Source organism: Podarcis raffonei, chromosome 9, assembly GCF_027172205.1.
Source record: "Podarcis raffonei isolate rPodRaf1 chromosome 9, rPodRaf1.pri, whole genome shotgun sequence".
In the NCBI taxonomy this organism is placed as follows: Eukaryota; Metazoa; Chordata; class Lepidosauria; order Squamata; family Lacertidae; genus Podarcis; species Podarcis raffonei.
In genome coordinates, this window is record NC_070610.1 from 26,957,698 (window position 1) to 26,984,873 (window position 27,176).

General features: G+C 46.4%; 1 protein-coding gene across 1 annotated transcript; it reads right to left on the bottom strand.

The window, feature by feature from the left end:
• Positions 1-17,551: 17,551 nt before the first annotated feature.
• On the bottom strand, positions 17,552-21,773 carry GSX2 (GS homeobox 2). The gene is made up of 2 exons (XM_053404438.1): positions 21,231-21,773; positions 17,552-18,237 (listed from the first exon to the last, which is right to left on the bottom strand). The coding sequence occupies exons 1-2, from the start codon at positions 21,760-21,762 to the stop codon at positions 17,900-17,902; spliced, it is 870 nt and encodes a 289-aa protein (XP_053260413.1). The 5' UTR covers positions 21,763-21,773; the 3' UTR covers positions 17,552-17,899.
• Between the last annotated feature and the right edge of the window lie 5,403 nt (positions 21,774-27,176).

Here is a 27,176-nt window from a genome sequence, read left to right on the forward strand (position 1 = left end):
TTTGGATAGCTTAAATATATATATATACCCCTACCATGTGCACACACATTTCAACAGTTTTTAAGGAGCTGGTTTGAGATAGGTTGAAAGTGTTCATCCATTAAGAGTGAGGGGAAGCTTCCTCAAGCTCAGTGACGTCAGTGTGTCTCCTGCTCTGATTGGCTAAGTATTCAATGACACCACCTTGTTCTCTTTGTGGTTCCCAAATATCTGGGATCTCCCATGTGATTACATCAAGAAGAGGTTGCAGTAACTTGGGAAATAAAAAATGGGTGTTAAAGCTGGTAGCTAGCAGGCTCCAAAAAGATTATATTTAAGGGGAAATGTTTCAAAAAATAAAAAACCTTTTAACCTGGAAAAAAACTGGAAATGGGTGAATATTTGGTGCAGCCCTAAATGTATCTTTGCTGGTATTTTATTAGCTTCATCCAGGTAAAGCTCAACCAGACTGCAACAGGGCTGTTCGCTCAAAGGTCCCAGAACATGTCAGTCACTGCACAGTTCTCGAAGGCCTTTGTGTCAATCACTATCATTGAGTGAGACCCCACATCATTCATGGGCCCAGATGTTTTTTTCCTGAATGCTACTGATTGCATCTTAGCAACTATAGCCTGGCAGGTTTGTGCTATTCTTAATGTGTTATTTCTTTTGCTTTCTTTTTGCTTTGTGCATGAGACCTCTGTACACTGAATCAGACTCAGTTTCATCTATATTGAGGTGGACATTATGGAGCGCTTCAGATGTTGTTTACTACAGCCCCTATAATTTCTGTTAGCTGGGGCTGAAGGGTGTTGGAGTCCAACAATGTCTGAAGAGCACAACGCCGCGTGTCAGTGTTTTCCTAGATTTCAGATAAGTCTTTCTCAGCCTTACATAGAAGTGCCAGAGATTGAACCCAGAAGTTTCTGGGTGCAGAACATATGCCCAGTTACTAAGCCATGACCCTTCCCCACAGACTTAGAGAGTCTTTGCTCCTTCATGAACAAGATGCTATTGCACTGTCTCGGTGATCTTTGTTGCATTAAACAAAGCTGATATGGCAAATATATTAATCCAACATGATCTATCATCCCTTCCAGTGCAAGTTTGCTTGTTTTGTTTGCTTGCTTACTTTTTCTTCACAGTCTGAGCCACTTTTGTAAATACATGACTGGGATAATAATGTGTTCAGGGATTCAGATTTTTATTCAGACAGTCTGCTGAAGGTGAAAATCAATATCTGAATCCCTCTTTCCCTTTCTTATAGTTCAGTCAAAAGCCAACCAATTTAAATTTTAAAAAAGAGAAGGGTCATTGAGGGTGTCGCTTCCCTTCTTGAACTTCCACAAATATGTAAAAATGGACCCTGATTTTTATATAATATAAGCACAGCTCTTTGATTCGTTCTAATTTGGTGCAAAGTAATGGAATTGATTGCAGTAGGCTCGGTTGATAAAAGCAAATGAAAGCACTTTCCCCCACAATGCATTCTTAACTTACCAAGCTAAGAACTGAAAGATGTGACAGAAAGATGGCCACAAGCTTAGATGACTTTATAAAAGGATCATCGTATTTACTCGAATCTAATGCTCACCTTTTTTGGCCAAATTACAATGAGAAAATTAAGGTGGGCATTAGATTCGATGGCACATTTACATTCACACATACATTTTTGGTTTTGTTTCAAGGTTCTGAAAACTGAGGTGTGCATTAGATTCAATGGCACATTAGACTCGAGTAAATACGGTAAATGAATTCATTATTCTTAGCCGTAACAGCTAATGGACCCTTCATGTTCAGAGGCAGCCGATTTCTGATTGCCAACTGTTAGGGGAAAGCAAAAATGAATGACCATCATCTTCATGCCCTGGGTAGATGTGATTGGAAGTACAATGCTGGAGTGGATGAACCTCAATATAATCAAACACAACATCTGTGCACTTCATAGACAGGTTCAAATTTGGTTCCCAGTGGGTCCTACTGAGTTCACCAGGAAGACTGTGGCCAGCAAGGCAGTTGGGAAGGAAACAAATCTTTTCCCTCTAAGAAACTGAGATAATCAGAGACAGGCTTTGACCCACACATGTGTGAAACCTCCACTCTAATGGTGTCCCTTTACTTTGTCTGCATAAAAGAACGGTTACCGTATTTTTCTGTGTATAAGACTAGGTATTTCCCCCCTAAAAATTAATGTCAAAAATTATGGGGTGTCATACATGGGGCTATCTCCCTCCATTTTCTTAAATCTGAGTCCCCCAAAATAGGGGGCGTCTTAGACATGGGGGGGGGTCTTATAGACAGAAAAATACGGTATTATTCCATCTTATGGGGAAAGCCAATGTAAGGTACTTGGGGTTGCTACTGGGACAAACCATGACCCCTGCCACTGGGTGGCCCAGCTTCCATGGAACAGACTCCATGGTTGCAATACAGCTCCACAAAGACCATCCCTTGTACCCCCTCAGGGTCGCTGCAACATATAGGCTCTCCCCCCCACCCAAAAAGACTGATCTATTGCTAGCAGCACTGTCAGTATTTTTATAGGTGTTTCTCTAACACCTTTCAGCCTATTGCTCGCAACAGTCATAAGTGATATGAAAACAACAACAACTATGGCAGAACAAGCAAAAACAGAGTCGAGTGATAAAAACCAGCTAGTATTCTGGATAGGCCAGGTAAACAAAAATATCTTCTCCCAGCTCCTGAAGGACATCAAACTGCTGCCAGAAAACAAAGCCTCCCTGGGGAGGGCATCCTACATGTGGGTTGGTTAAAAAAAAAGAGCCACATTCCAGCTACCACTTGACTCAGTTCAGGGAAAGAATATTGAGAAGTCCACTGATTATAAAGATTTATAGCCCTTCCTTCCAATACACATGCATTGCTTAAGACACTTTAGAATAAATAGTAAGATAAAGGAACAACAGAAAAATGCAGCAGCAAGATAAACACAAGCAAACACAGCCGACAGTTTAAAACACAGCCTTCAAAAAACCCCCACAAAGATTAACTTATTATTTGGGCAGGACCATAAGCAGTTTAGACCGCTAAATGTTAGCACGGCACTTTAAATTGGTGCTACCAGAAACAGACTGGTAGCCAGTGTAGTAGTCTAAGAACTGGTGAGAAGTGTACCCTATCACTGATCCCAGCTATTAACTTACATTCCATATACAGTGGTACCTTGGGTTACATACGCTTCAGGTTACAGACTCCGCTAATCCAGAAATAGTGCTTCAGGTTAAGAACTTTGCTTCAGGATGAGAACAGAAATCATGCTCCAGCGGCGCAGCAGCAGTGGGAGGCCCCATTTGCTAAAGTGGTGCTTCAGGTTAAGAACAGTTTCAGGTTAAGAACGGACCTCCGGAACGAATTAAGTACTTAACCCGAGGTACCACTGTAAATGAAGTTTCTTTGAAGGCAACAAAGGCAGTCCCAGGTATGCAGCAGTCTAATCTTAATGAGAGCCTAGAAAACCATAACCAGGTTGCCACTGTCCAGAACCTCCATCAATTCACAAGAATCTGATCTGACACAATGCGGAGGGTCACAGGATTTGTTCATCTAGTCTAGAACTGTCAACTATGACAGGCAGTAGTTCTGTCTACTAGTGTAGTCTGTCATATCGCCCACTCCTTGATCTTTTTAAAAATGAGATATGCCAGAGTTTGCCATTGTAGTTAATTATGCAATTACATTTGAATATACATTTGCATACATTGATTTTCAACTGTGTGTAACAGCAGGCATCATCTAACAAGATCCTGTGTGAGATGGTGAAATGGGGAATGGCTCTTTTTAAGGAAGTATTAGCATTAATAATTTTTATTTTTCAAAAATATGTTGCCAACTTAGTCAAACACCTTTTTGGTTCATTCAAAGGTTTTTAACTGATTGATCTAACTTATCAATCTGCTAAAGTGTGCCTCCTTAATTATTATTAATGTTTAAAGCATATCAGTGTCACATAGATTAACACATTTCTTGCAGAATCCACCAAGGAGAGAATGAAGTTGTTAGACATTATCTTATTGGGATGAGTTGCCTTTTACTATAAGGCTAGTATCTTTCTAAAGCTGAAATCATATATGCACACTTAGCTTAGGAGCTAGTCCCACTCAAATCAGTGGGGTATACTTCCAAGTAAACACACATAGACCTTACATTCAACAGCATCAAGCTATAAGGTCTTATTCCGCTGCTAACCATCTTACTTCAAAGTAAATCTAGTTTATTTTAATGAGGTTTTTGCCTCAGAATGAAAATGTGTCACCACTGATCTTATTCTTGTATTCATGAAGGAGTGTCTCCACCCCCGTCATTCAGCCAGGAAAATGAGGACCAGCTCCGAGGGCCTTCTGGTGGTTCCCTCACTGTGAGATGTGAGGTTACAGGGAACCAGGCAGAGGGCCTTCTAGCTGGTGGCACCCCCCCTGTGGAACTCTCTTCCATCAGATATCAAGGAAATAAACAACTATCTGACTTTTAGACAACATCTGAAGGCAGCCCTGTTTAGGGAAGTTTTTAATGTTTGATGTTGTATTCTTTTTTTAATCTGTTGGGAGCAACCCAGAGTGGCTGGGGAAACCCAGCCAGGTGGGTGGAGTGTAAATAAATTATTATTAATAATAATAATAATAATTTCTCTCTGGTCGTTTCTCGTTTCTCTCTGGTCGGGGACAGAGGGTGGCGCTTGGGGGGGAATTGTCATCCCGCCACTCCTTGGTGTGTGGAGTGCCCCAGGGTGCGATACTCTCCCCGATGCTTTTCAACATCTTTATGCGCCCCCTCGCCCAGCTTGTCCGGAGTTTTGTGCTGGGCTGCCATCAGTATGCTGATGACACCCAACTCTATCTGTTGATGGATGGCCATCCTGACTCGGCCCCAGACACACTGATCAGATGCTTGGAAGCTGTGGCTGGATGGTTACGTGGGAGCCGGTTGAAGTTAAATCCTTCGAAGACAGAGGTCCTCTGGCTGGGACGGGACGATATGGGATTGAGGGGGTAACTCCCATCTCTTGTGGGGGTGCAATTAGTGCCAGCACCGCCCGTTAAGAGTTTGGGTGTAATCTTTGATACCTCCCTCTCCATGGAGGCGAAGATTGCAGCTATAACAAAGGCGGCATTTTTTCATCTCCGCCAAGCTAAGCAGTTGGCTCCTTACCTCTCTTGCCCTGACCTAGCCACTGTGATCCACGCGACGGTCACCTCCAGACTGGATTATTGTAACTCGCTCTACGTGGGGCTGCCCTTGAGACTGACCCAGAAACTCCAGCGGGTGCAGAATGCCGCAGCGAGACTCCTTACGGGGTCTTCGCTGTGAGATTCATCCGGTGCTATACCAGCTGCACTGACTCCCGGTGGAGTACAGGATCAGGTTTAAGGTCTGGTTTTAACCTTCAAAGCCCTATACGGCCTAGGACCCTTGTACCTATGGGACCGCCTCTCCTGGTATGCCCCACAGAGGAACTTACGGTCTTCAAATAAAAACATCTTGAAGGTCCCAGGCCACAGAGAGGTTAGGCTGGCCTCAACTAGAGCCAGGGCTTTTTCGGCTGCGGCTCCAACCTGGTGGAACGCTCTGTCACAAGAGACAAGGGCCCTGCAGGACTTGACATCTTCCCGCAGGGCCTGCAAGACAGAGCTGTTCCACCAGGCCTTTGGTCAGGGCGCAGCCTGACTCCCTCCTTTGGCAATCTTTACAAAACTTTAGTTTATGGTTGCCATCAATTCTGATTTTAATTAATTTTTATAATGTTTTTATAATGTTGCACTGTTTTAGTGTTGTTAGCCGCCCTGAGCCCGGCTTCGGCTGGGGAGGGCAGGATATAAATAAAATTATTATTATTATTATTATTATTATTATTATTATTATTATTATTATTATCATCATTATCATTATCATTATCATTATCATTATCATTATCATTGTTGATTTATTAATTGCCTTCTAAACAACAGTCTGAAGACAATTAAAAACTGTTTACAACTGTGTGGTTCAGACAAAGGCAGTGAAAGTTCCTCCCAAACTGTTGGAAAGGATGTGGGGGAAATGGAACTTATACACATATTTGATGGCAATGTCTACAGGTAGATATTATCTGGAATAGAGTGCTGTCTAGAATTATAAGACAAATGATTGTGAATGTCCTAGTTATTGCCACAAAACACACAAGCAGAGGCTCTTGTAAGTAAGAAAGAGATATTTATTCAGGCAAATAGCTGTACAAGCTCAGCAGCAGACACAAGGAATGTTGGGATTGCAAACTCGTATTTCCTTGGGGTGGATAAGTCTGCTCCCATCTGCAAAAGCAGTGTCTGGTTTTAGGTGCCAAGACTGCACCCTTCTGTTCTTGCTCCTATTCAGTCACTGCAGCCTCCAGTTCTGCCTCCCCCCATGGCTGTTCCAAGGCCTCCCCAACCTCAACTAAGATTCTGCACTCCACAGGAAACTCAAGGGGGAGAACCAACATCCCTGCTCCCCCTTCCAAATCAGGGCAGAAATGGGAGAGCCCTCTTCCTCTAACCTAGGTTCCCATCATTCAGGACCAGCCCCCAATTTCTTCCTCATGCATCAGCACCTTCAAACCAGACCAGATACTGATAGCACTGCAGGGCTCATGACAGTGAAAACTCCAAAACTAATATTGCTTTCTGCATTTGAAGAAGTCAGCACACATTTGAAACCAAAAGTGCTTGTACACTTTATATTGGTTGTGACCAGACTTGTTATAACACAAAACTGGAAAGGTTATGCACAGTTGTATTTATTATATTTACTCAGTTATAACCCAAACCATTTTTGGCCAAACTACATCATGAAAATTAGGGTATGCATTAGATTTGATGGCACCAGAAAATACTTCTTTGGTTTCAAGGTTTTGTAAATTGACATGCTCAGCAGATTTGAAGGTGCATTAGATTTGTATAAATACAGTAAATTGTTGGAAGTTAGCAGATCATAGTGTGATGACAGGGAAAGTGAAACCAGAATACTATTTCACTGTGTGGAATGACTTTATTATACAAAAATATAACACAATGATACCTCCCTCTGCTAAAATGTGTGTTTCAGTTTAGAAAAATAATAATCAGAATGATGACAGATATAAATTATGAAAATTTGGGGCTAGCATGTAGGTAGGTACTTGTGAGATTAGCACTACCATTTCTAGTTATTGATGTCCACAATAAATGACCAGAAAAGGGTCTCCAATTATATTTCTACAGAAAAGAGTAAATACGAAGCTACTTGCTATTGAACTATTTGCTCTTTATAGTAAACCAACTGTTTTACAGTTTTATATTGTAAAATTTCTTAATTTTATTATCTTATTTAGTTAGAAGGGCTGTTAACTAGTGATTCACCCACTTCTTCAGTAGTACTAATAGCACAGGGTTAGATTCAGCAGCAAACAGGCACAGAGGCCTTAACTGCATAATTATCTACTTTTTGTGTTTTTAAGTAAGTATAAGGCTCTTCTCAGCTTCCAAACCCATTTCCACAGCACAGAATACCTTGGACTGCTGTGAAGTGCCTTCCACAGTCTTTATGGTACCAGACGGATTACCGAACATTTATCATGAGGTCTAGAACCGTGATGTTGTTCTTCATGGTTTCTAGGAAAGTTGATTGTTGTTGTTTTTCAACCGTTTGAAAAAGAAGCGAGAAGAAAGGGGAAACTGTGAAAAGCGCCTTTGGCTATTTTGATTATTCCAAGGCCTGAAAGGAACTAGGTGACAACACAGGAAACCTCCCTCTCCCTGATCAGAACAAGATTCATTCCGACGCAGTCGCAGACTTTGGTTGTTTCTTTTTTCAAGGCTACAGCAATCTGCAGACCATAAATCACCTGCCCAGCTGCAGCCCTCCCTTTGCCCCGTGTTTCCAGGGCTCTTTGCAGCACCGACCCCGTGTGCAAAGCTGCGCTTCTTCGCCTTCTGTTTAATGGCTCACATCCCTGGCTTTTCAGCCGGAGTGCAGCTGAATATTTTTTTACGAGCAGGCGTCGAGTGATCTGTAGCTTCTTGGGTCATAATTGTGTGCGTGCGCGCAGGCGCTCTCACCTACCTGGGTCTTTTTACGCACCCAACCTCTGAATCTGCAACTGATGCTACACGTGTGCCCTTGTCTGCCCCACCCCCCGGAGGGATCTACCTCCTGCGTTTAGCCTTTGTAGCAGAAGAAGGTCGCAGGGTTCACTCCGAAAGGTCCTTGATCCGTGACAAGCGTGCCTTTTAACGTGGGAAGAGGCGACATTGTTCAGGGGGCAGGGCTCCAAAGAGTCGGAGCGTTTTCTCCTCCTCCTCCTCCTCTTCCAAAAACAAAAAAGAGAAACTTTTTGCACACAACAATTAATATATTCGCGTTTCCTCCCACTTTCCCAATGGGCTACCAGCTGCAAAACTCCTGAATAGCAAGCTTAATTGTGTTTTGTCATGCAGAATACCTCCCTTTTCTATAGGGTGGGGAAACGCTGCGAAGGGGAAGGGGGAGAAAAGAGAAACAGCTTTTGGAAGATTTGGAGTGTATTTCTTTCTCGGCTAGCACGAGCTCATTTGCATGGGTCACCTCTTCGCCTGCCAGACCCAGGTAGCGCCCCACCCCCACCCCTAGATGTCACACGATGTCACACGCTTTCTGCTTCCTTACAATACTTATATATATTTTTTAAAAAACCCATCAACGACTCCATTCCGCTTCCATTATATTAAACCCCCTTTTATGAAGGCTCCCTCGTTGTTGTTGTTTAAAACAACAACAACAACAACAACAACAATAACCACCACCACCAACTTGGTTTTGAGTGCTGGCTTAGGACCTGGGACACTAAGTCATGAAGCTCACTGGGTGACCTTGGGCCAGTCACAAATCTCTCAGCCCTAACCTACCCCGCAGGGTTGTCCTGCGGATTAAACGAGGAGAGGGAGAAGGATGTGCCGTATATGCCACCTTGAGCTCTCTGGAGAAAAGGTGGCATATAAATGCAATGAGTGAATGAATGAATGAATAAGTCTGTCCAGCATGAGACTCATGATCTCAGCATCGTGGGTTCGAGTCCCACCTTGGTTGAAAGATTCCTGCATTGCAGGGGGGCGGACTAGATGTCCCTTGGGGTCCCTTCCAACTCTTACAATTCTATGCCTTTTATGCCTTGGCTCCCTTGTGGCCAGGAGGGTTTTCAAAAATGATGATGATCACAGAATCACAGAACTGCAGATTCTATGGATGGGGCCCCATGAGTCATCTAGTCCAACCCCCTACAATGCATGAATGATGATGATGATGATGATGATTCAAGGAAGCCTCTACTTCCATGCTTTAATAAAATCGAAACCCTGTATTAGGGCAAGGACTGGCTCCAAGCGAGATGCTCCTTGCCTCGCAGCCCAGTCATAGTAGACACGTTTACTCGGGAGTAAGTCCTCCGGTTTTGCTTGATAATTGCTGTTAATTATCATGTTTATCTAATTATTAATTAGCGATCTCCTTTCTGGGGCTTCTGTCTCCAGGGGTGGGTGGGGAATCTAATAATCTCCCTTTTCCTCATTTTTTTGGGTGCTTTGAATCCACCCTCCTGGTTCATCTGATTTCATTTCGATACAGCCTCTTCTCCTGGATGTAACTCCACTAAGAATATGAGTATTTGGTGTGTTTGGGTGGGGGGGTAGAGAAAGAGAGAGAGAGATTCAAACCAACATATTCATGGCCTGCCTTTTCCCCCCGGTGACATATTGTGTGAGTGGACGTGGGAGTTGAAAAAAGAGCCATTCATTCCTGGCTGTGAATGAGCCCGCATGAGGGCTCCGCTTTCACCTGCCTCGGAAGGTGGCGAAAATGCGAGCAGAAGAAAAACAACAACAACAACCCCGCGTTAAATTAAGCGAGGTTTAATCTCCTCGCCGGCTCCTCTCGGCCGCCATCCCAAACCCTCCCTCTCGTCCCTCGGGTCCGTTTGACCCTCAGGACTGGCCACGCGTCGGTGGCGAGGTGGCCAGGAAAAGGGCGGGAAAAGAGCTTGGGCAGAAAACTCCAAAAGGCTGCGCCTGCCTAGCACCTCATTTACTTGAGCAACCCCGTCCCTCTCGCCCCAGTGCTTTCTTGTTCGCTCCCCTTTTTCCTCACACACCCTAATGCAGATTTTCTGTCACACAACTCTCTCTCGCGCGCGCAGAGGACCATTCATTTCCACGAGCATTCCCCCCCCCCCTGTTTTCCTCTGCCACAGATACCTATTTACTCGCACCATTCTGACTGACTCTCGCCTACGTCCCCTTGCCCCATTCTCACATTAACTTTCTTTCTTTCTTTCTTTCTTTCTTTCTTTCTTTCTTTCTTTCTTTCCTCACAAGCGTCTCCCCCTCACTCCCAAGCACAGGCTTCCTGTCACACAGCTGTCCCTCACTCTCCCAGTTCCCACGCATCCACTCACACGGGTACGAAGGCACGACTGTGCTTCCCTCACATTCACACGTGCTCTCTCAGCTACACTCAGCCTGGCATCCGTCCATTCGTCCCTAAGCCCCTTCTTCTTCTTCTTCTTCTTCTTCTTCTTCTTCTTCTTCTTCTTCTTCTTCTTCTTCTTCTTCTTCTCTCTCTCTCTCTCTCTCTCGCACGCAGTCATTTCTGACGCACATTCTCTTTCTTTTCCTTGAAAGCCCACCTTCTTCCACTTCTTTTGCCCTCCCTCAAGCACTCGAGAAAACCTTCCTTTTCCTCAGCAGCCTCTTCGCCTCACCTAAGCAGCCCCCTGGATTGGACTCTGCTTTTCTCTCATGGAAAAAGGGTCTCCATTCGGGGCTCATGAGGTGGTTAATGTAGCTTTTCCACACACACACCAACACAACCCTCCCAAAGGCCACTTCGCTTCACATGGTGGGAATCCAAATTCGGCCCAGGCATGTGGGAATGGGGAAAGCCGTGTACAGAAGTGGGTCCAAAGTAGTCTGTACAGAGTGGAATGTGGTTTGTGAACATGGCCTCGTGAAGAAAGGAAAGACAACAGGGCTTTTGTGTGTGAGAATACCCCCACCAGTTTAGCTTTGTCAAGATTTTTCAAGTGTTTTGACTTAAAACGCAAGACCCTGACCCATATATGCATATGGGGTTATTTATAATGCTGCCAATGTTTCTGAGGGGTTGGGTCTAGTTTGGTCTATATCTAAGAGGTACAAAGAGTCAGAAACCAAAGAGAATTTGGGGGAATCCAAGCACCAACAGTAGCCCCAGACCTTCATTAAGACCCCTTTAAAACATGTCCTCCACTCAGCCAAATTATTCTCCTCAACTGAGGAATTAAGGATTCCTTCCTAACTGATTCCAGACGGCTTTGCTCCCTTTTCTCCAGAGCAGTCCCTACAGTTATTTGCGGCTTAAGCACCCCACTTTTCTGCAACTCTGAATCCCTACATTTTGTTTGACTTTGGCAAGCAAAACAAAACAGCACACGCACACCCCAGGTCAAGTCGTCCATCCAGTATCTTTCTTTTCCCTTAAGCGGATTTTCGCCCTGGAGTGCCCTGGCTAAAGTAGCTTCACTTGAAGTGTCATCCCCTTAAATTTCCTTTCAGCCTCCAGTCTCAAGGGAGTCGGGAGTCACTTATTGGAAACGGTGATGCTCAATACAAAGTCATCAAAGCCCTCTGGTTCTTGTCTTGAAGTGACAGGCCTCCTTTATTGGGCTGCTTGAAATACGCCTCCTGTTTTTCAGGGTCCCTCTATCCATCTTTGTCTGTTCTTCAGAGGAGAAGGCGGACAATAAAAAGCAAAGCCTGGCAAGCTCCCCACTCTCAGCCTTGGGCAATACCAACTGTGGCCTCACAGCAGATTGAAATTGTCACTCCTTAATTAATCTGGAACTAGTTATGTTCCACATGGGGAAGTGTGTGGTGGGGGATGGGGTGCCTGTTTAGATATTTATTTGCTGCTCCTCTTTGGATATATTCTTGCAGTCAGGTTAAGTAACACAGAGATAACCTTAAGGGATGCCTTAATGCCTCCTGGAACCTCTTTCATATGATGTATATCCAGTCTTTTGGCAGCTGGATGCCCAAGGAGGTTGTTTTTAGTATGAGGACAAACTCATAAAATCGCCATGGCAAATGGTAAAGCACTTTTTATGGCTGCATTCCTAAACACATGGCTTAGGGAGTCATTTCCAAGTAACCATGCTTAGAACATCCCCTGCACCCTCAGTTATTTCAATGGTGATTGTAGGATTTAAGGATGCGATCCTGTGTGTATCTTTAACTCAAAGAGGCTTGTTTCTGAGAAATGTACATAAAACCCTGGCAGTAAATATTACCCATCGAAATCATGTTTGGCTCTGTCCTGGCAATTTTTGAAGATCTACAAATAAAATAGCCTATATTCGTTTAGTCGAGCAAGCTCCTCTTTAAAACAACAATAATAATCCAAAATCTATGGGCAAACTCTAGCCAATGTAAAAATGTTTCATTTCAGGTCAATCCCAAACCAGTTAACATACTTGGATTTAAACCCATTTATTCCCAGTGAAGTCAGAAAATTGGCTAGAATCTGTGGAATGAAGGTATTGAGGCACCATCTTTTGAGTTTTAGTGGATCGGGCTTTTCCAGCCCAGTCTTCCTAACCATATTTACTCTGGAGTCAAGCCCACTGAGTTGAATGAGACCTACTTCCTCCTAAGCCTGCGTAGAAATGCTTGCAGCAAAGTTTACCATTTGCAGATCTTCATTCCTATCTTTTGACCAAGCATTTTGCAACTCATAATTACATTCAGCTTGAACTTCAAAACTGTATTCTATTACTGGCTTGTTTTCATGTGCAGTTCATAATATAAACTGCCTGTGGAAAACCTATGCAAGATGCTCATGAGCAAGCCAAAGGGATATTTCCAAGTCCTACTGATGCCAAAGTGGGAGTTAATTAAGTTCTTAAATGTCTTCCATTAAAGATATGTGGGGGCAGAAAAGTGTTTGGTTGTGGCTGCCTGGTGCCAATTGTTATTTGAATATAAAACTATGGGTCATCAAATCCAATAGCTTTTTGGAGGACCAGAATTCTAATCTCATTTAAAAAGGTAAAGGGACCCCTGACCATTAAGTCCAGTTGCAGACAACTCTGAGGTTGCGGTGCTCATCTCACATTACTGGCCGAGGGAGCCAGTGTACAGCTTCCTGGCCATGTGGCCAGCATGACTAAGCCACTTCTGGTGAACCAGAGCAGAGCACGGAAACGCTGTTTACCTTCCCCTCTGGAGCGGTACCTATTTACCTACTTGTACTTTGACGTGCTTTCGAACTGCTAGGTTGGCAGGAGCAGGGACCGAGCAATGGGAGCTCACCCCGTTGCGGGGATTTGAACTGCTGATCTTCCGATCGGCAAGCCCTAAGCTCTGTGGTTTAGACCACAGCGCCACCCGTGTCCCTTAATCTCATTTACTTCCAAGCAAATTCTATTGTCTTTAAACTTGAGGGTATTCAAGTGCAGAAGGGGTGAGGTACAAAGATTTTGTACCAGAATAAATTATCTTCACAAGAGAGGTGTTTGCATCAAAGGTAACCTCAAAGAACGAGCTCTTTAGTTGCATTTTTGTTTCCAGGAGGAAACTTCATAAAGTTTGTCCTTATACATGATGGTCTTTGGTGTCAACACACACACACAAGTTGAACTGAATACTGCTGGAGGAGCACACTTTACCCTGGGTATAATCACACCAAGACTCTGAGAATGGAAAATAAGAAAGCTAAGTTTATTTAAGGGTATGCGTACTTGCTAGGAAAGACCTATCTACCTAAGGTGGAGATACAAAGAGCCATGCTTGCTCTTTGTTCTCAGCAGGAGAAGCACACAATTATGTGTTTTCTCCCATGGTACAGATGAAAGAAGAAGGAACAACTCAAAGAGTATCAGTCTAACACTTGAGGGAAGGTCACAAAGTTAAATCAGTGTTTTCCAACCTTTTGTGGGGTGTAAAACACAGGGCAATCACATACAACATTCCTAGAGTGGACATTAAAAGGGGATGTCTGGACCAGCCAGTCGGAACTTCCTGTTTCCTCCTGGGACAAACTTCCTCTACATGTGACCAGAGGTGAGTGCCCTCACCTACGCAGGTAACAAAACAGCACAGGGGAGGCTGCCATATCTCTCTCTGACTCCATTCCTCGAAGAAGCAACATCTCCTTAGCCTGAGGTGTTCTCTTGGCTTCCAAGAGAGGACTAAGGAACTATCTCCATATGGGATAGATTCCAAGTGTATATATTTTGTAATTTAAGTCTGCCTTCTGGGATCCATCTGTGAACAGAATGTGTGTGAGTAAACTATTTTATACTTTTATATAAGACTGTGTTGTGTCTATTCTTTTTAAGAGGGAATAAAGGAGATTTACCAGGAATTATGAAAGCCTGGCAAAGACGTTATCCGCTGTGAAATTTTAAAAAAGGGGAATGTTACTCTGCTAAATTGTAGAACTTGTTAACACAAGTTGGGAAGGATATAATTGAAGAATATATCATCTCCTGCCTCCTTGAACATTTCCACACCTTTTTCTGATCATAGCCCTCTTTCAACCTTGTCTCCTTCCTGTGGCCCCACCATGGGCGTAGCCAGGGGGAGCAGGGGGACAGCTTCCCCCCCCATAAGTAAAAATGAACAAAAATCAATACAAATCTGAGGTTCTACCCCCCCTAACAAAAGCCTGGCTTTCTGTGGAATTCCAAGTGGCTTTTGGATTGGCAGCCCAAAGGCAAAATATAGGCAGTGGGGGGAGAAGAGTGATGTCTATGCCATCAGCATTTGTGTGCTGCTCAAACTGGCAATTTACAAAAACTAGTTGGCTAGTATCCTGTCCTAATGTTTGACTAAAGCTCCAGAAGCAGATCTGGTGAGACACTAAAGTCTTCTCAACTAGTGTCCCTGGTGATAGACAGAATGTAGGGAATGAGATGTTGGGAGAAGGTGAGGCCTATTTCCTTGACTTGGGTCAGCCGCGAGCCTGGTTGGAAGCAAATGTGTGGCAATCACATGCAATACAGGGGCTAAAAGCAAGGAACCTAATGTCTCAGCAGTACAGTTTCGGCCAGTACCGTTTCGGGCAGAGACCGTTTTCATCCCAAACCCATAGGCATTGATGAAACCCTTTAGTGCCATTGTGTATGAAGCACTTTAGTGCTCCTCCTTCTCAACCCATTCAATTTGGTCAGAATTCGTAAGAGAGTACAAAAGAAAAAGGAAATTAGATAGATTGGATAGCTTTAATAATGCAACATGGCCTCATGCTATTCACAAGGTATGTTCTACTGGAACCAAGCAATTGATTTTGATTGGGGGTTGGGTTGTCATCCTGAGGAGGAATTTAAGCAACTTGATTTTTGTGGTAACCCCAGGAGCACCTTGCACAGATGTTTTCTAGATGGAAACCCAAACCAGCCTTAGGCCACAATCGGCAATATAAACACTGGGCACTGCAAAGCTACCATGACACCTCTCATTTACAGCACATTTGGAAATGCTTATAATTCTACACAATGCTTAGAGAGTCAGCTGGAAAAGTGGAGGGGGGGGCAGAATAGGTCTGCTTAAGCTCCCAACAGCCTAGAATGAAGGTGGAGATTAGGGTTGGGTCAGGGAATGCAAGCTGTGTCCTGTATTGCTATATGACAAAGTCTCACAAGGGTGGTGGAAAGGAAAGGAATAACTTTTCTTCTCTCCTTTCCTTGTGAGGCTTTCCTTCTTCTCCATGAGTTCCAAACACCATTGGCTTCAAAGCTTATGTTCCAGACTGGTTGGAGTCCTGAACAGGAACATTATTGTTAAGGACTGCTGCAATGTATTGTTGCAGGTCCCCACCCTGAGTGGTTCCATCCCTATCAATCTGGGAGCAAAACCCTAAATAAAGCCATGGTTTTCTATATAGCTGGTGGATTCTGTAAGTGGCCAGAAGACGTTAGATAGTATTCAGTGCTAGTCCCTACTCGGAGTAAACCCAGATAACGTACAGTTGTTAATTTCAATGAGTGTACTCTGAGTAACGCTTGGTTGAATACCACCCAGTAGTTTGTAATTTGAAAAGGAAATTGAAACACACATACACAATGTTCTAGCCAGGAACTGTGAGCTTCCAGGACCTTCAAAATGGGGAAGAGCAGGTGAGCAATGCAGTGATGAGAAAAGGAAACAGAGTTCAGGAGAAGGAATTGACTTGCTTTTCCTTGAAGTAGCCTGGAAGTAGGGGTGAAGGTGGGGAATGTAGAAAAGAGAAGATGAAATTCAACTCTCTTCAAATACCAAGATGACTAGGATGAGTAGAAAGTTTGAATTCTAAGTAGAATACTGCAAAATGTATAATGGGGGGGCAATAATAGTTTCCCTATATGGTACTGCCTGTGTCTGCTGCACAACTATAGATTTCAAGCACAGAGAAATAGGGAAATTCTTATGTAGGTTGTCTCTTTCCGAGGCATCCCTTAACCATGTGGGATCAGGCTATAGAAAAGCAGCTCCCATATGGCTCTGACTGCTCACCTTAATGGACACAGGGAGAAGGGCAAGAGGAGACAGCTTGTTTTGTTGGCTGTCATTCCTCAAGCTGCTTCATGCAAACTGAAGAAAAACTTTGGTGAGGCTGCTTGCTTCATTCTCCGTCAAGAGCGAAGGGAAACAGCAGTTCTTTAAAGCAACAACACAACCCTGCAGTGGTAATTGGCGCCCCAACCCCTCACAGATCTGTGTATTCTGAGCTTCCACGCAGCACATAAAATCAAGTGTGTGAGAATGTAGTAATCATCTCAGAACTAGAGGAGTAAAATTGTACTTTTTTGAATTTTTTTTAATAAAAAAATCCTTCCCACATTATACAGAAAGGAATTGAGTGAGAGGAAAGTGAAAAGGATACATTTTCCTCTTCAGAAACACATACACTGTCCACCCCCAATCCTGGATAGGGACTCTGATTAGAAAGGCATGTGCCATGAGTTTAGAAATACTATATGGCATTTTCCTGGCATTTTGCATCTCCCTCTGACACTGTTCACAACCCTCACAAACATACACAACATTTTGCATGTAGTTTCCTCACTTGGGCCAAAGCTTTGCGCATCTGATGAAGTAACCCACAGGAGCTTATGCCATTATGCAATGGATACTCTTTAAGGTGGCACAAGACTCTTCCTTGCTTTTGCTGCGACAGACTAAGGTGGCTTGAATGGTCCCTTTCTCACTCTCCAGAAACAATTCCCCCTCGGCCTGTAGAGCGAGATGAGCGCTGCAACCCCAGAGTCGTCCGTGACTGGACCTAACAGTCAGGGGTCCCTTTACCTTTCTATAGAAACAAAGTGCTTCAGGTTCAATGCTGGCAAGAGAGAGGGTGGGGAGGGGAATAAACCCTTTAAAAAGTGAAAGCCACCACACTTCTTGTCTGAACTCCTTTATTTAAATAAATATAAATATAAATTTAATATAAAACTATTCACATACAAAGGAGAGCACCGAACAACTCTAATTCGGATTATTATTATTATTATTTTCCATTTCATATAAAGATCTGTACCAAAAAAAGAAAGAGAGTCTCAGACAGTATTTTTCCCCCAATTCCAGTTTCTAAACTTTTCCCCACAAACCCTGGAAGGAAGAAGGAACTGATATTTTTGGGGAGGAAGAAAGAGAAAAGGAGATTCTCCTCTCCCACCCCCTTAAGAGGGGAAGGCAGAACTGTGTGTTAACTGAGAGTGGAGGGCGGGGAACAGCCTTGCAACTGTTTGTGTTACATTATAAATACCGTTCCAACTGAACGTTCATTTACATTCAACAAAATCTAGCACTAGGCCCATGGACAGAGCCCTTAGGAGTCTGTTCTTCTTTGCAGAAGGCCCCGCCGGCTCAACTTGGCTGCCTCTGCCTGCCATCGCCCGTCAAGAAGTCCAAGGGGAGCCTTTTCATAAAGGGGAGACCTTGTCTTCGTTAGCCGAGGCCGGCGAGAGCGACTCTTCGTCCTCGGACCTGGAGTAACGTCCCGGGTTGCCGGTGCAGCTGCAGCCGCCGTGCGGATTCCTCTGGGTCCCTTTGCCTTCCTTCTTGTGCTTCACCCTCCGGTTCTGGAACCAGATCTTCACCTGCTTCTCGGACAGGTTGAGGTACGTGGCGATCTCGATCCTGCGCAGCCGGGACAGGTACATGTTGGACGAGAACTCCCTCTCCAGCTCCAACAGCTGCGTGCTGGTGAAGGCCGTGCGCATCCGCTTGCCGTTTTGCAACTGGCTGGCATCCGAGCCTCCTGGGGGGGGGGGGAGAGGTGGAGAAGACACACACAAAAAGACCCAGTTAGCAACCGACAGAAAGGAAATGCTAAAATGCTGGGCCTGAGTCCTGGAATATGTTTCCAAAACCCGGGCTGAGTCCTGGAATAAAGAACACAGAGGGAGCTTTTCGCTTGGCCTGGAATAGCCACAAGTAGGGTGGCTCCCCCAGCAATCCGCTGAGAATTTGGAGTCACTCGTTTTAGGAAAATGAAACACGAGGTCTTTAACTAGAAGCGCTGGAGCACCGAACAGTGACTAGTTTGATCCCAAAAAAACAGGAGACATCAGAACATAATACTGTAAGAGCCCCTCTGGATCATACCAAAAGACCATCAAGACCAGCACAGTTGACTATGGGAAGCCTGCAAACTGCGGCAGTGCATGAGGAAAATACCCCCACCCGCTTTTTGTTCCATAGAGACTGCTGTTCACAGACATGGAGCCTCTGTTCCTTGAAGTGGGATAGGCAGCCATGATGCCCAGTAGCCACCGACAGAGCTGTCTTCCGTGACTCAGTCTCATCTCCCTTTTCAAGCCATCTTAACCAAAGGTCATCACCACGTGGCAGCAAATTCCACAAATTTATCAGGCACCTGTGCAGAATGACCCTGTGATGGAACGACAGTCCATCCATTCTGCTGGAAGGCTCAGAGTTCTAGCACTATGTGTGGCAATTTATTTCTGCCCAAGCAGCTAAACCAGGTGGAAGCCAATGTAGTCTTTCCTCTTCACCTTTGCCAGGTGAAACTGAAACTCGAGAAGCTTGCACACTCCGCGGTTGACTGATATCACGTTATATGGTTTTACTCAAAGGAAGTGTCAGGGGTTAAGGCTGCTTGCAAGCCACGCCTCTGGACTGGAAGTCCTCCTATCCTAATTTCTTCTTCTGAAAGTAGTAGTTACTCAATGGTAAGTAGTAACGATCTGCTCCAACTGTCCTTAAATGAAAATCACATTGCTGCATTGCCCATAGCTGAGCCCTGCTTTCAACTGTTAAGCTTCTGGATCGAAGCTTTCAGTGAGAACAGTCTACTTCTTTTCAAATCTCGCTAGATGGAAATGAGGGGTTACAGTTCTACACCTCGTCAATCCTTGCTTCGTTTTATCCGAGAGGGGAGAACTCTTTTATGCCCTTCTTGGCAGCAGACTTTTACAGTATATTTTTTTACACCGTTGACAAGCACACAAGAAGCAAAGTCAAAGCGTCTGCTCGAAGGAAAGGCGCGCGCCGAAGGATACCTTTCAAACTCTTCATTCTAACTTCGGTATTATTAACTCCAGTTAGAAGGAACCGTTCAGAGGTTCTAGTTTATGCCTGCATTGATCCGGATCATCTATGCGGATTGCAGAAGCCAGTCCCAATGAGCTGCATGCACCTAAATTCTACTCAAAGTAACCCTGTTTCCTGATCCTGGATTGCAAGTGTAGACTGAGATTCTCAGAGCAGGCTTGTCAGACTCTGGTGCGCAGCTAAGAGCAGAATAGGATCTTCCTCGAGCTATTGGCTCTTTTCATTGACTGGCTTCAAGCCTTGATTGGTTGAGGTTGCTAAGGATCGCAACGTGGGTCAGATCCATCCTTCACATCCGTGTCTCTGAGAAAACTGTCCATTCTAAGACTGAATGTGCAACTCGTATCCGTCAAGCCTATTGCTCCGAAAAAAGCACATTTCACTGAACTTAACGTTGATCCGGTCTGAAGGTGTAGGCTCAGGCTGGGATTCTCAAGCCAATGGGACTACTCTCGAGAGAATGGCTTGGGGTTTGCCGCTGTTCTCAGAAGAAGAGACGCACCCGGTAGCTTGATTCTGGTTCAGCCTGTGATATACACGCGCTCTGCTCCATTCAGAATCAAAGACACGCATCTGGCTCTCTTCGGGTTGCTCTGAGTCGGAGCCAGCCCGGCCTCTGCACCTGTTCTCTGGGAGCCTCGCATCTTTCTGACCACTTATCCTCAATTAAGTGGAATACCAATCCCCAAATTGCTTTCTGCGAGATAATCCCACTCACGTCAAATCTGGCCAAAAGGAAACGGAGGACTGCAGTCTATAGGGTGCGGAAACACTTTAGTGCCCTCCCTGCACCGCCGCCTCACAACATTACCTACAGTATCCAGATCTCACTTTAACAACTTCTCACCTTCGCGTCTAGGGAAGATGGAAAAAGAAGCCCGCTGAACTAACGCGCCAGTCCTCGCACTTCTTAGCTTCTGAATTTCCCCACTGAAGGTCCCCCGGAGGGGAAGAGGTTGAGTGAGTTTAAGAGCCTAGCGCTCTTGATGATGGGCTGATCCCCACGAAGTCAGAGGGGCGTTTTAGGAGGTCCTTGCTCTCCTTGGGAGTCCGGGGGCGGGCGAGGGTTGCCTTGGAAGGATTTGAGGATGCTTTGGGAAGTCAGTGGGGCTTACTCTTGGAAACGCGTGAGCTGCCAACACGGGCGGGGAGCGGAATCAAATGTCCCTTGTCGGAGTAGGCAAGTGACAGGACCGAGGACGGTGGTGGAGCTGGTTTATGGCACAACCCCGTCTGAGCAAACGGAAAGACTCCAGAGGACCATAGAATTGTACAGTTGGAAGAGACCCAAAGGGTCATCTAGCCGAACCCCCTGCAATGCAGAAATCTTTTGCCAACGTGGGGCTCGAACCTACGACCTTGAGAGCAAAGATCTCATGCTCTGCCGGCTGAACTGATTACAGCTCCTTCAGGTTGGGGGCTCACACAGGTGCAACCCCCAGAGGGGTCTCCTCTCCCCGCTTAACTCTTTCGGCACCAACCGGTGCGAACACGATCCGGAGCTACTCCGGAAAGGAAGGGCTGCAGAAGGACCGGCTTTGGACTCCGCCCTACCTGGAGAGCCGACCTGATAGTGGACCTGTCCCCGCTTTCCTTGCAACCACCCCGCTGCCCCCTGGATCCCCATCCCCACCTCCCAGTCCCCCAAAGGCGGGACGCGGCGGAGGAAGCTCCTACCCATGCCGAGGCAGTGGAATCGCCGGGGGTCGCTCATGCTGTAGGCGGCCGCTGCGCAGACAGGTGGGTGGCCCAGGGCGTGCGCTGCCGCCACTGCCGCCGCCGCCGCGGAGGCCACCGAGCCGGCTTGCTGCTGCTGCTGCTGCTGCGGAGCTGGCTGCTGCTGGGCATGGCTCAGGCGGGGGCAATACTGGCCCTCGCCGGCCGCAGCGGGAGGGAAGTGGCCCTTGAGGAGCGGGATGGCGGCAGCGGCGCCCGCTCCTCCTCCTCCTCCTCCGGCTCCTCCTGCCGCGCCCGCCCGGGAAGAGGCGTGCAGGTGCGAGCTGACACACAGCGGGCACACGCAGAAAGCGCCGCTCTTGCGCGACGGGCACGCCGGCCCGCCCGCCACCGACATGACCAGCGGCGACGGCACGCCCAGCGGGATGAGGAAGTCCTGCCCGGGGGGCGGGTGGTGGTGATCCGGCAACGAGGGAGCCGGCCGAGCCGGGTCCTTGATGATGAGCGAATCCACATAGAACGAGCGAGACATGGCTGAGGATCGGAGGCTGGCAGTGACTCCCGGTGGCGCTCTCTGGCTCTGTGCGCTCTGTCCGTGCGCTCTGCGGAGCCTGTCCTCCTGGGGCCGAGCCGCCTCTGCAAAAGCCCCTGGGCGAGCCCGGAAGGTGCTTAAGTCTGAGAGCTGAACAAAGGGGGGCTCTGGAGAGGGCTGGTCTTAAAAAACAACAACACACCATCAACCAACCCCCCTTTCCTTCTCTCTAGACCTCCCCTGGATCTCTCCCCCGCCCCCTCTACTGCGGGTGTGGGGATTTATAGCAACTATTTAACACGTGATGCCTGGAAATCGACGCGCATCTGAGGCTCCTCGGGCTTCCTATTTGGGAGCCCTTTCAGGGGAGAAGCTTCCCCCCCTCCACCGCCTGGGGGGGGGGAAGAAGGCAGAGAAAGGAGGGGAGCTTGCTTGGCAAGGAGCGCGTGTGCCTTTCGTTCATTTCATAGGGACTCCAGGGCTGCCGGCTATTCTTCTTCTTCGTCCTCCTCCATCACCAGATTCAGTCGGCAGGCAAAAACAGCAAGTGCTTGGGCGCAGGTTACAAGTTTCCAGTTCGCAGCCCTAAAAAAAAAAGTCCGATTACTTCTGCGTCTTGGGGGGCCAACTTTGTTTCAACACAACACCCGTTATCTCCCTTATAGGACCCAGCGTTACATCTATTTGGTTCCCATTTTCACTCGTCCTTCATCTTCCATTCGCGTTCTGTTCTCTTTGAGCCCCTGTAAGCCCTCGCAGGTGTCCAAAGCAGAGCTCCTGCCGCTGCGACTGTCAGGTGCAACGGGACTCTTCCTCCAGAAGAGTCTCTTTTTCCAGGGGAGCAGTTAGGAAATGTTAGACGCTAGGCTTAGTGGTCCAGCCTACCACCACGACCACCCTGCCTTGAGATTTATGTTTTATTAGTTCAAAAGATGTTAGCCAGGAGCCCTGCTTGGTTTGGGGCCCGTTCTGCTCCTTCTGCTGAGTGGGGCTCTGGGCTTCTGCCCCGGCTGGGCTACTGGAGGGGGCAGAATGGGAGGCAACGAGCTCGCCTTTTCTAGGGTTTCAACATAGAGCCCAGCTCCTGCGCAGCTCTCCTCTCCTGCGCTATGCTCTGAGCATTGGCTCCCATGGACCCTAATGGAAGGCGCTTGTAACTGTTGCTTCATGTTCTTCGCTTCATAGTTTTGAGAACCTTGTCATAACGATCCATACATACGTAGAAAACTCTGGTCTTACGATCCATACTTAAAGTGGAAAAAAGCTCGTCTGAGCTCTGAGGGATTTGCTTCCCTATTAAACCGCATAGGATCGGGTTTGCTTGCTCGGTTAGCGGCTCTGGCGTTTCCACTGAACACAGAATACTGGGTAAATGTAGCGATAACTTTTTCCTGCCATAACCCCAACTATGTAACTTCAAAATGCCGCCTTGCAGAATTACACAGCTCCCTTCCCTGCATAATATGAAGCTGGTTTTAGTATTTTAAACTTTCTAATTTTTAAACGAGGTCACGATCGCACTTGCGCTTTCTCTGTGTGTGTGCTTGATTGTATATTTATTCCCTCCTACTGTAAGTATGAATTGAATTTACTTTCCGGTCGTCCAAAATGCCAGTGCTCCACCTTCCATTTGGTAGTATTTCTATGCTATTCATGCCTGAGTACCTCTGACTGCAGTCCTACACACATTGTCCCATAAAATTCAGTGCGATTTACTTTCGAGTAAACGTGTATAGCAATATCCTTCTCTGCAACCATAAACACGTTTATTGCGAAATAAGTCTCACTGAGCAGCCCTGCGACTCCGAATAAGCTTGCATAGAATGGTCGTATAATGTATTGATAGTAGTTTGAGAAGCGAGTTTGTAGCATGAATGGGAGGAGGAAGATTACAGTGGAATAGAGAGCTCTCTTTTAAAAAGGAGCGCAACTCTTGCTGCAGACACCACCTGCTCTTCTTACGACTTACACCCCAGCCACTTATTTTAGGTGCATTTTAAAAAGGGAGGGGGGAGCTGATTCTATACATTTGGAGACATTCCACATGTCGTTGAAGACTACCCCCACATTGCTTTGCTTTAAATCCTCTGTAAAGCGATACTGGGAACCCGAGAGCCAAGTCAGGATGCAATCCAACGCACACTTAACTCAGGGCGCGCAATTGTCATTGAACTCCGTGGAACTTGGTCAACAGTGTGCAGAAGTTATTTTGGTTGGGAGAGTGAGGCAGACTTGCGGCACGATCCTGTGAAATTCAGTTCCGGGCAAAGGCGCCTATGATTGCAAACCAAGCCTACTTGCCTGGAGGTGAGTCCTGTTGAAACGGAAGCTTCCTGCAGCGCAATCCTAACTGCCCGATCCTGTGCGAGTTTCCTTTGGTAGTATTTCCCAGGGAGGTGTGCCTAGGACTGTAGCCTAAGGATCCTCAGTGAATTCAGTGGGACGCCTTATTCCCCCAGTCATTTAGGATTTCAGCCTTACTTCAAAGTAAACCGCAAAGTTGGTTCTAGGAGCTTTTCTTTTAAAAGCAAGCAAGCAGTGGATTTTGTCAAATTGGCAATTAGTTCAAGGCACAAAGGCTTAAAGCTCCTCTGGATGCTTCTGGGCCAAAACGGAAGACTTTCAAGTCAAACTTTGGCGATGGTTGCGGGGCTTCACTCCGAAGCCTTAATGCAAAGAGAAAACGCCGGCCGGAAGGATGCTTTGATCTCCACCAAGTTCGCCGAGGCGATCAGGCCGAGGGAAATTGGCTAAATGGCGAAAAGGCGCGCTCGCTGATTCCTGAGCATTTCAGATTTCATTAGAGGACAGCCAGAGACACTTCGCAGCATATTACGCGATTTCCCAATGACCTGTTTTATGGGAGTTTAAGAAGCGGCTTATAGAGTTAATGGAGGGGAGATTGTTGCAGCCTTCTTGAGGCGAGAGCTGCCCATCCATTTCCACTCAACTTGGGGCCGGCAGAAGTCGACAAATTGTCATTGAAAGCACTAATAAAACCAAGAATATGTAACCCCCCCCCCCGCCCACAACCCGAAGTGGAGTGGAGGAGAAACTATCGGACTCCAATCCTGTGCACACTTACTCAGGAGTCACTTCCACTGAATTCAGTGGCCATTTGTCCGAGTACATAGAGGGAAGGATATTATGAGAGAGAAAGAAGAAATCAGCTGTGTGTGTTTTGGAGACAACCGGTAGCTTTAAAATGTGAATCACAAGACACTTAAACGGGTTGAAAAGACAGGTATAATCTCAACCTGTCTCCTAGTTTAAGGAAACTGATTCCTTTCTCCCACCCCATCGCTTAAAAATTGGTATGGATTTCACTCAGTAGCGCAGTCCTATACAGTACATACCTATATACAATGGGACTTACTCCCAAGTAAGTATTATAAGGACTACAGCCTCAGGGACTCAAAGAGCTTTTCAGAGGGGTTGACAAAAACGTAATTAACCGAACTTAGGGTCCCTCTTTTTTCCATCCGGGTCCTTGTCCTGGACTGGTGGTGGATCCATTAAGTTCCATGGCAGCTCAGCATCCATACCAGCCGATTCCTCCTCCCTTGCGAGGTGTGTCCGCGGATCTTCCATGCTCAACCTTTCCTCCCACTCCAGACAATAACGGATTCTTCGGTTGTATTCAAGCCTAAGGAAGAGAAGCGAACGTCGACTTGCAGCCACCGGTACAACATGCAATGGGCAGTGCAATCCTATGCAACAGGGTTTGCAACCAAGGCGTGGGATAGCAACCAAAGCAGCGAAAACCCTCAGCAAAGATTCTTGTGGCACTAGTTTTCGTGAACTAGAGTCCGCATCTTCAGGTACATGGAATTGTATCCTCTCTTGGAAGGTATAGTAGTGGACAGAAAAGTAAGAGGTAAACCTATGAGGTCCGTCGATGACATTGACGTGCACAATGAAGGGACCAGTTGCTTTGACAGAAAAACAGAAAGAGAAGACAAGATGCGCTTACTGGGTGAGGAAAAAGCTGGCATTTCTGCAGGTCGATTTCTTCAGCTCTTCTCAAATTTCTCTTTATACCTATCTCTTAAATTTGCAGCAAAATCAGCGAAGAATCTTGTGGCAGTTTAGGAACGAACCAATGTATTATGGTGTAGGATTTCGTGGATTATAGACTATACAGTAGTCCACTTTTATCAGTAGCATGCAAATGTTATTCTGTCCCTCCAGTCCCGTTATGTGTGTGAGTACACACACACACACACACACACACACAGAGAGAGAGAGAGAGAGAGAGAGAGAGAGAGAGAGAGAGAGAGAGCTGTAGCTCAGAATAACAGTCCATACATCTGATAAGTTGACTGCAGTTTACGAAAGTTTATGCCACCATAACGCTGTGGTTCATCTTTCAGGTGCGCCATTTTTGTTAAAACCACGTTACTGTCTGGCTACTGTGAATGGGATCAAATGATATATGGGCTATCTGGATTTTAACACCACCTCAAGTAATATCCCCGCACAACACAGGGCTAACAAAAGGCCGCTCCTGTTACCCCCTTCCCCAACGTGGCGCCCGCCAGATCTTTTTGGAGCCCCAGCCCCAGCCAGCCTGGCCGATGGATCAGGGATTATGGGAGTTGTATTCCGAAAGATCCCGAGGGCACCACGTTGGGGGGCGGCAGCTCTATGGATTAGGCTCGTCCCTGTCTGGAAGCTGCGATGGCCACCTCTGCGGCCGTCGGCCTGCCTTGCTTGCTTGCCGTCGCGTCGTCTCAAGGGAAGGATCGCCGGGTCGTCGGGAGTCTACTTCCTCGTCTGAGGAGGATTTATGGGTGGCAATTAAAGTTTTATGAATTGCAGCTGAGACCCGCGATGCCGCTATTCGAATGCGATTAGGATTCAATTAGAAAGTGTTTACTGGACGGTGGGGTCTCTGGAGGGTAAACAGGCAGCTATTCCAGAAATGTGCTAATCCAAGGTCTTGTGACAACAATTAGGCAACCAAGGGAGAGGCAGGTCAGCGCTGCCGAGGCCTTCCTGCTGCTGTTGCTGCTGCTGCTGCTGGCGGTGGTGGCGGTGGTGGTGGAAAGAGCAAAAGGAAACAGGAGTTTACTGGACAAGAACGTGGCATTTCCAAAGAGGGCAAGAGAGACAAGCCTCAGACAAAGTTTCTTTCGAGCTGTCGTCCGATCCTTGGGAGGAAAGTCCATTGGGTAAAAGGGGACTCTGTTCCCAGCAGCGCACAGCGGATTGCCACCTGATTTTAGTCCTTGGTCAAGGTTCCTGGTCCTCCTTTAAGGACCCTTTGCAGTGGATTGTTCCGGGAGGGATGCTTGCGGCTGTCCGGATGCTGCTGGACTCTTTGGAGTCACTTATGCCTGTTTGCATTTCTAGCCAGCCTTTCTACCAAGGATGTGCCTGCAGGCGACTCCCCCTTCTCAAGAATGCCCCCA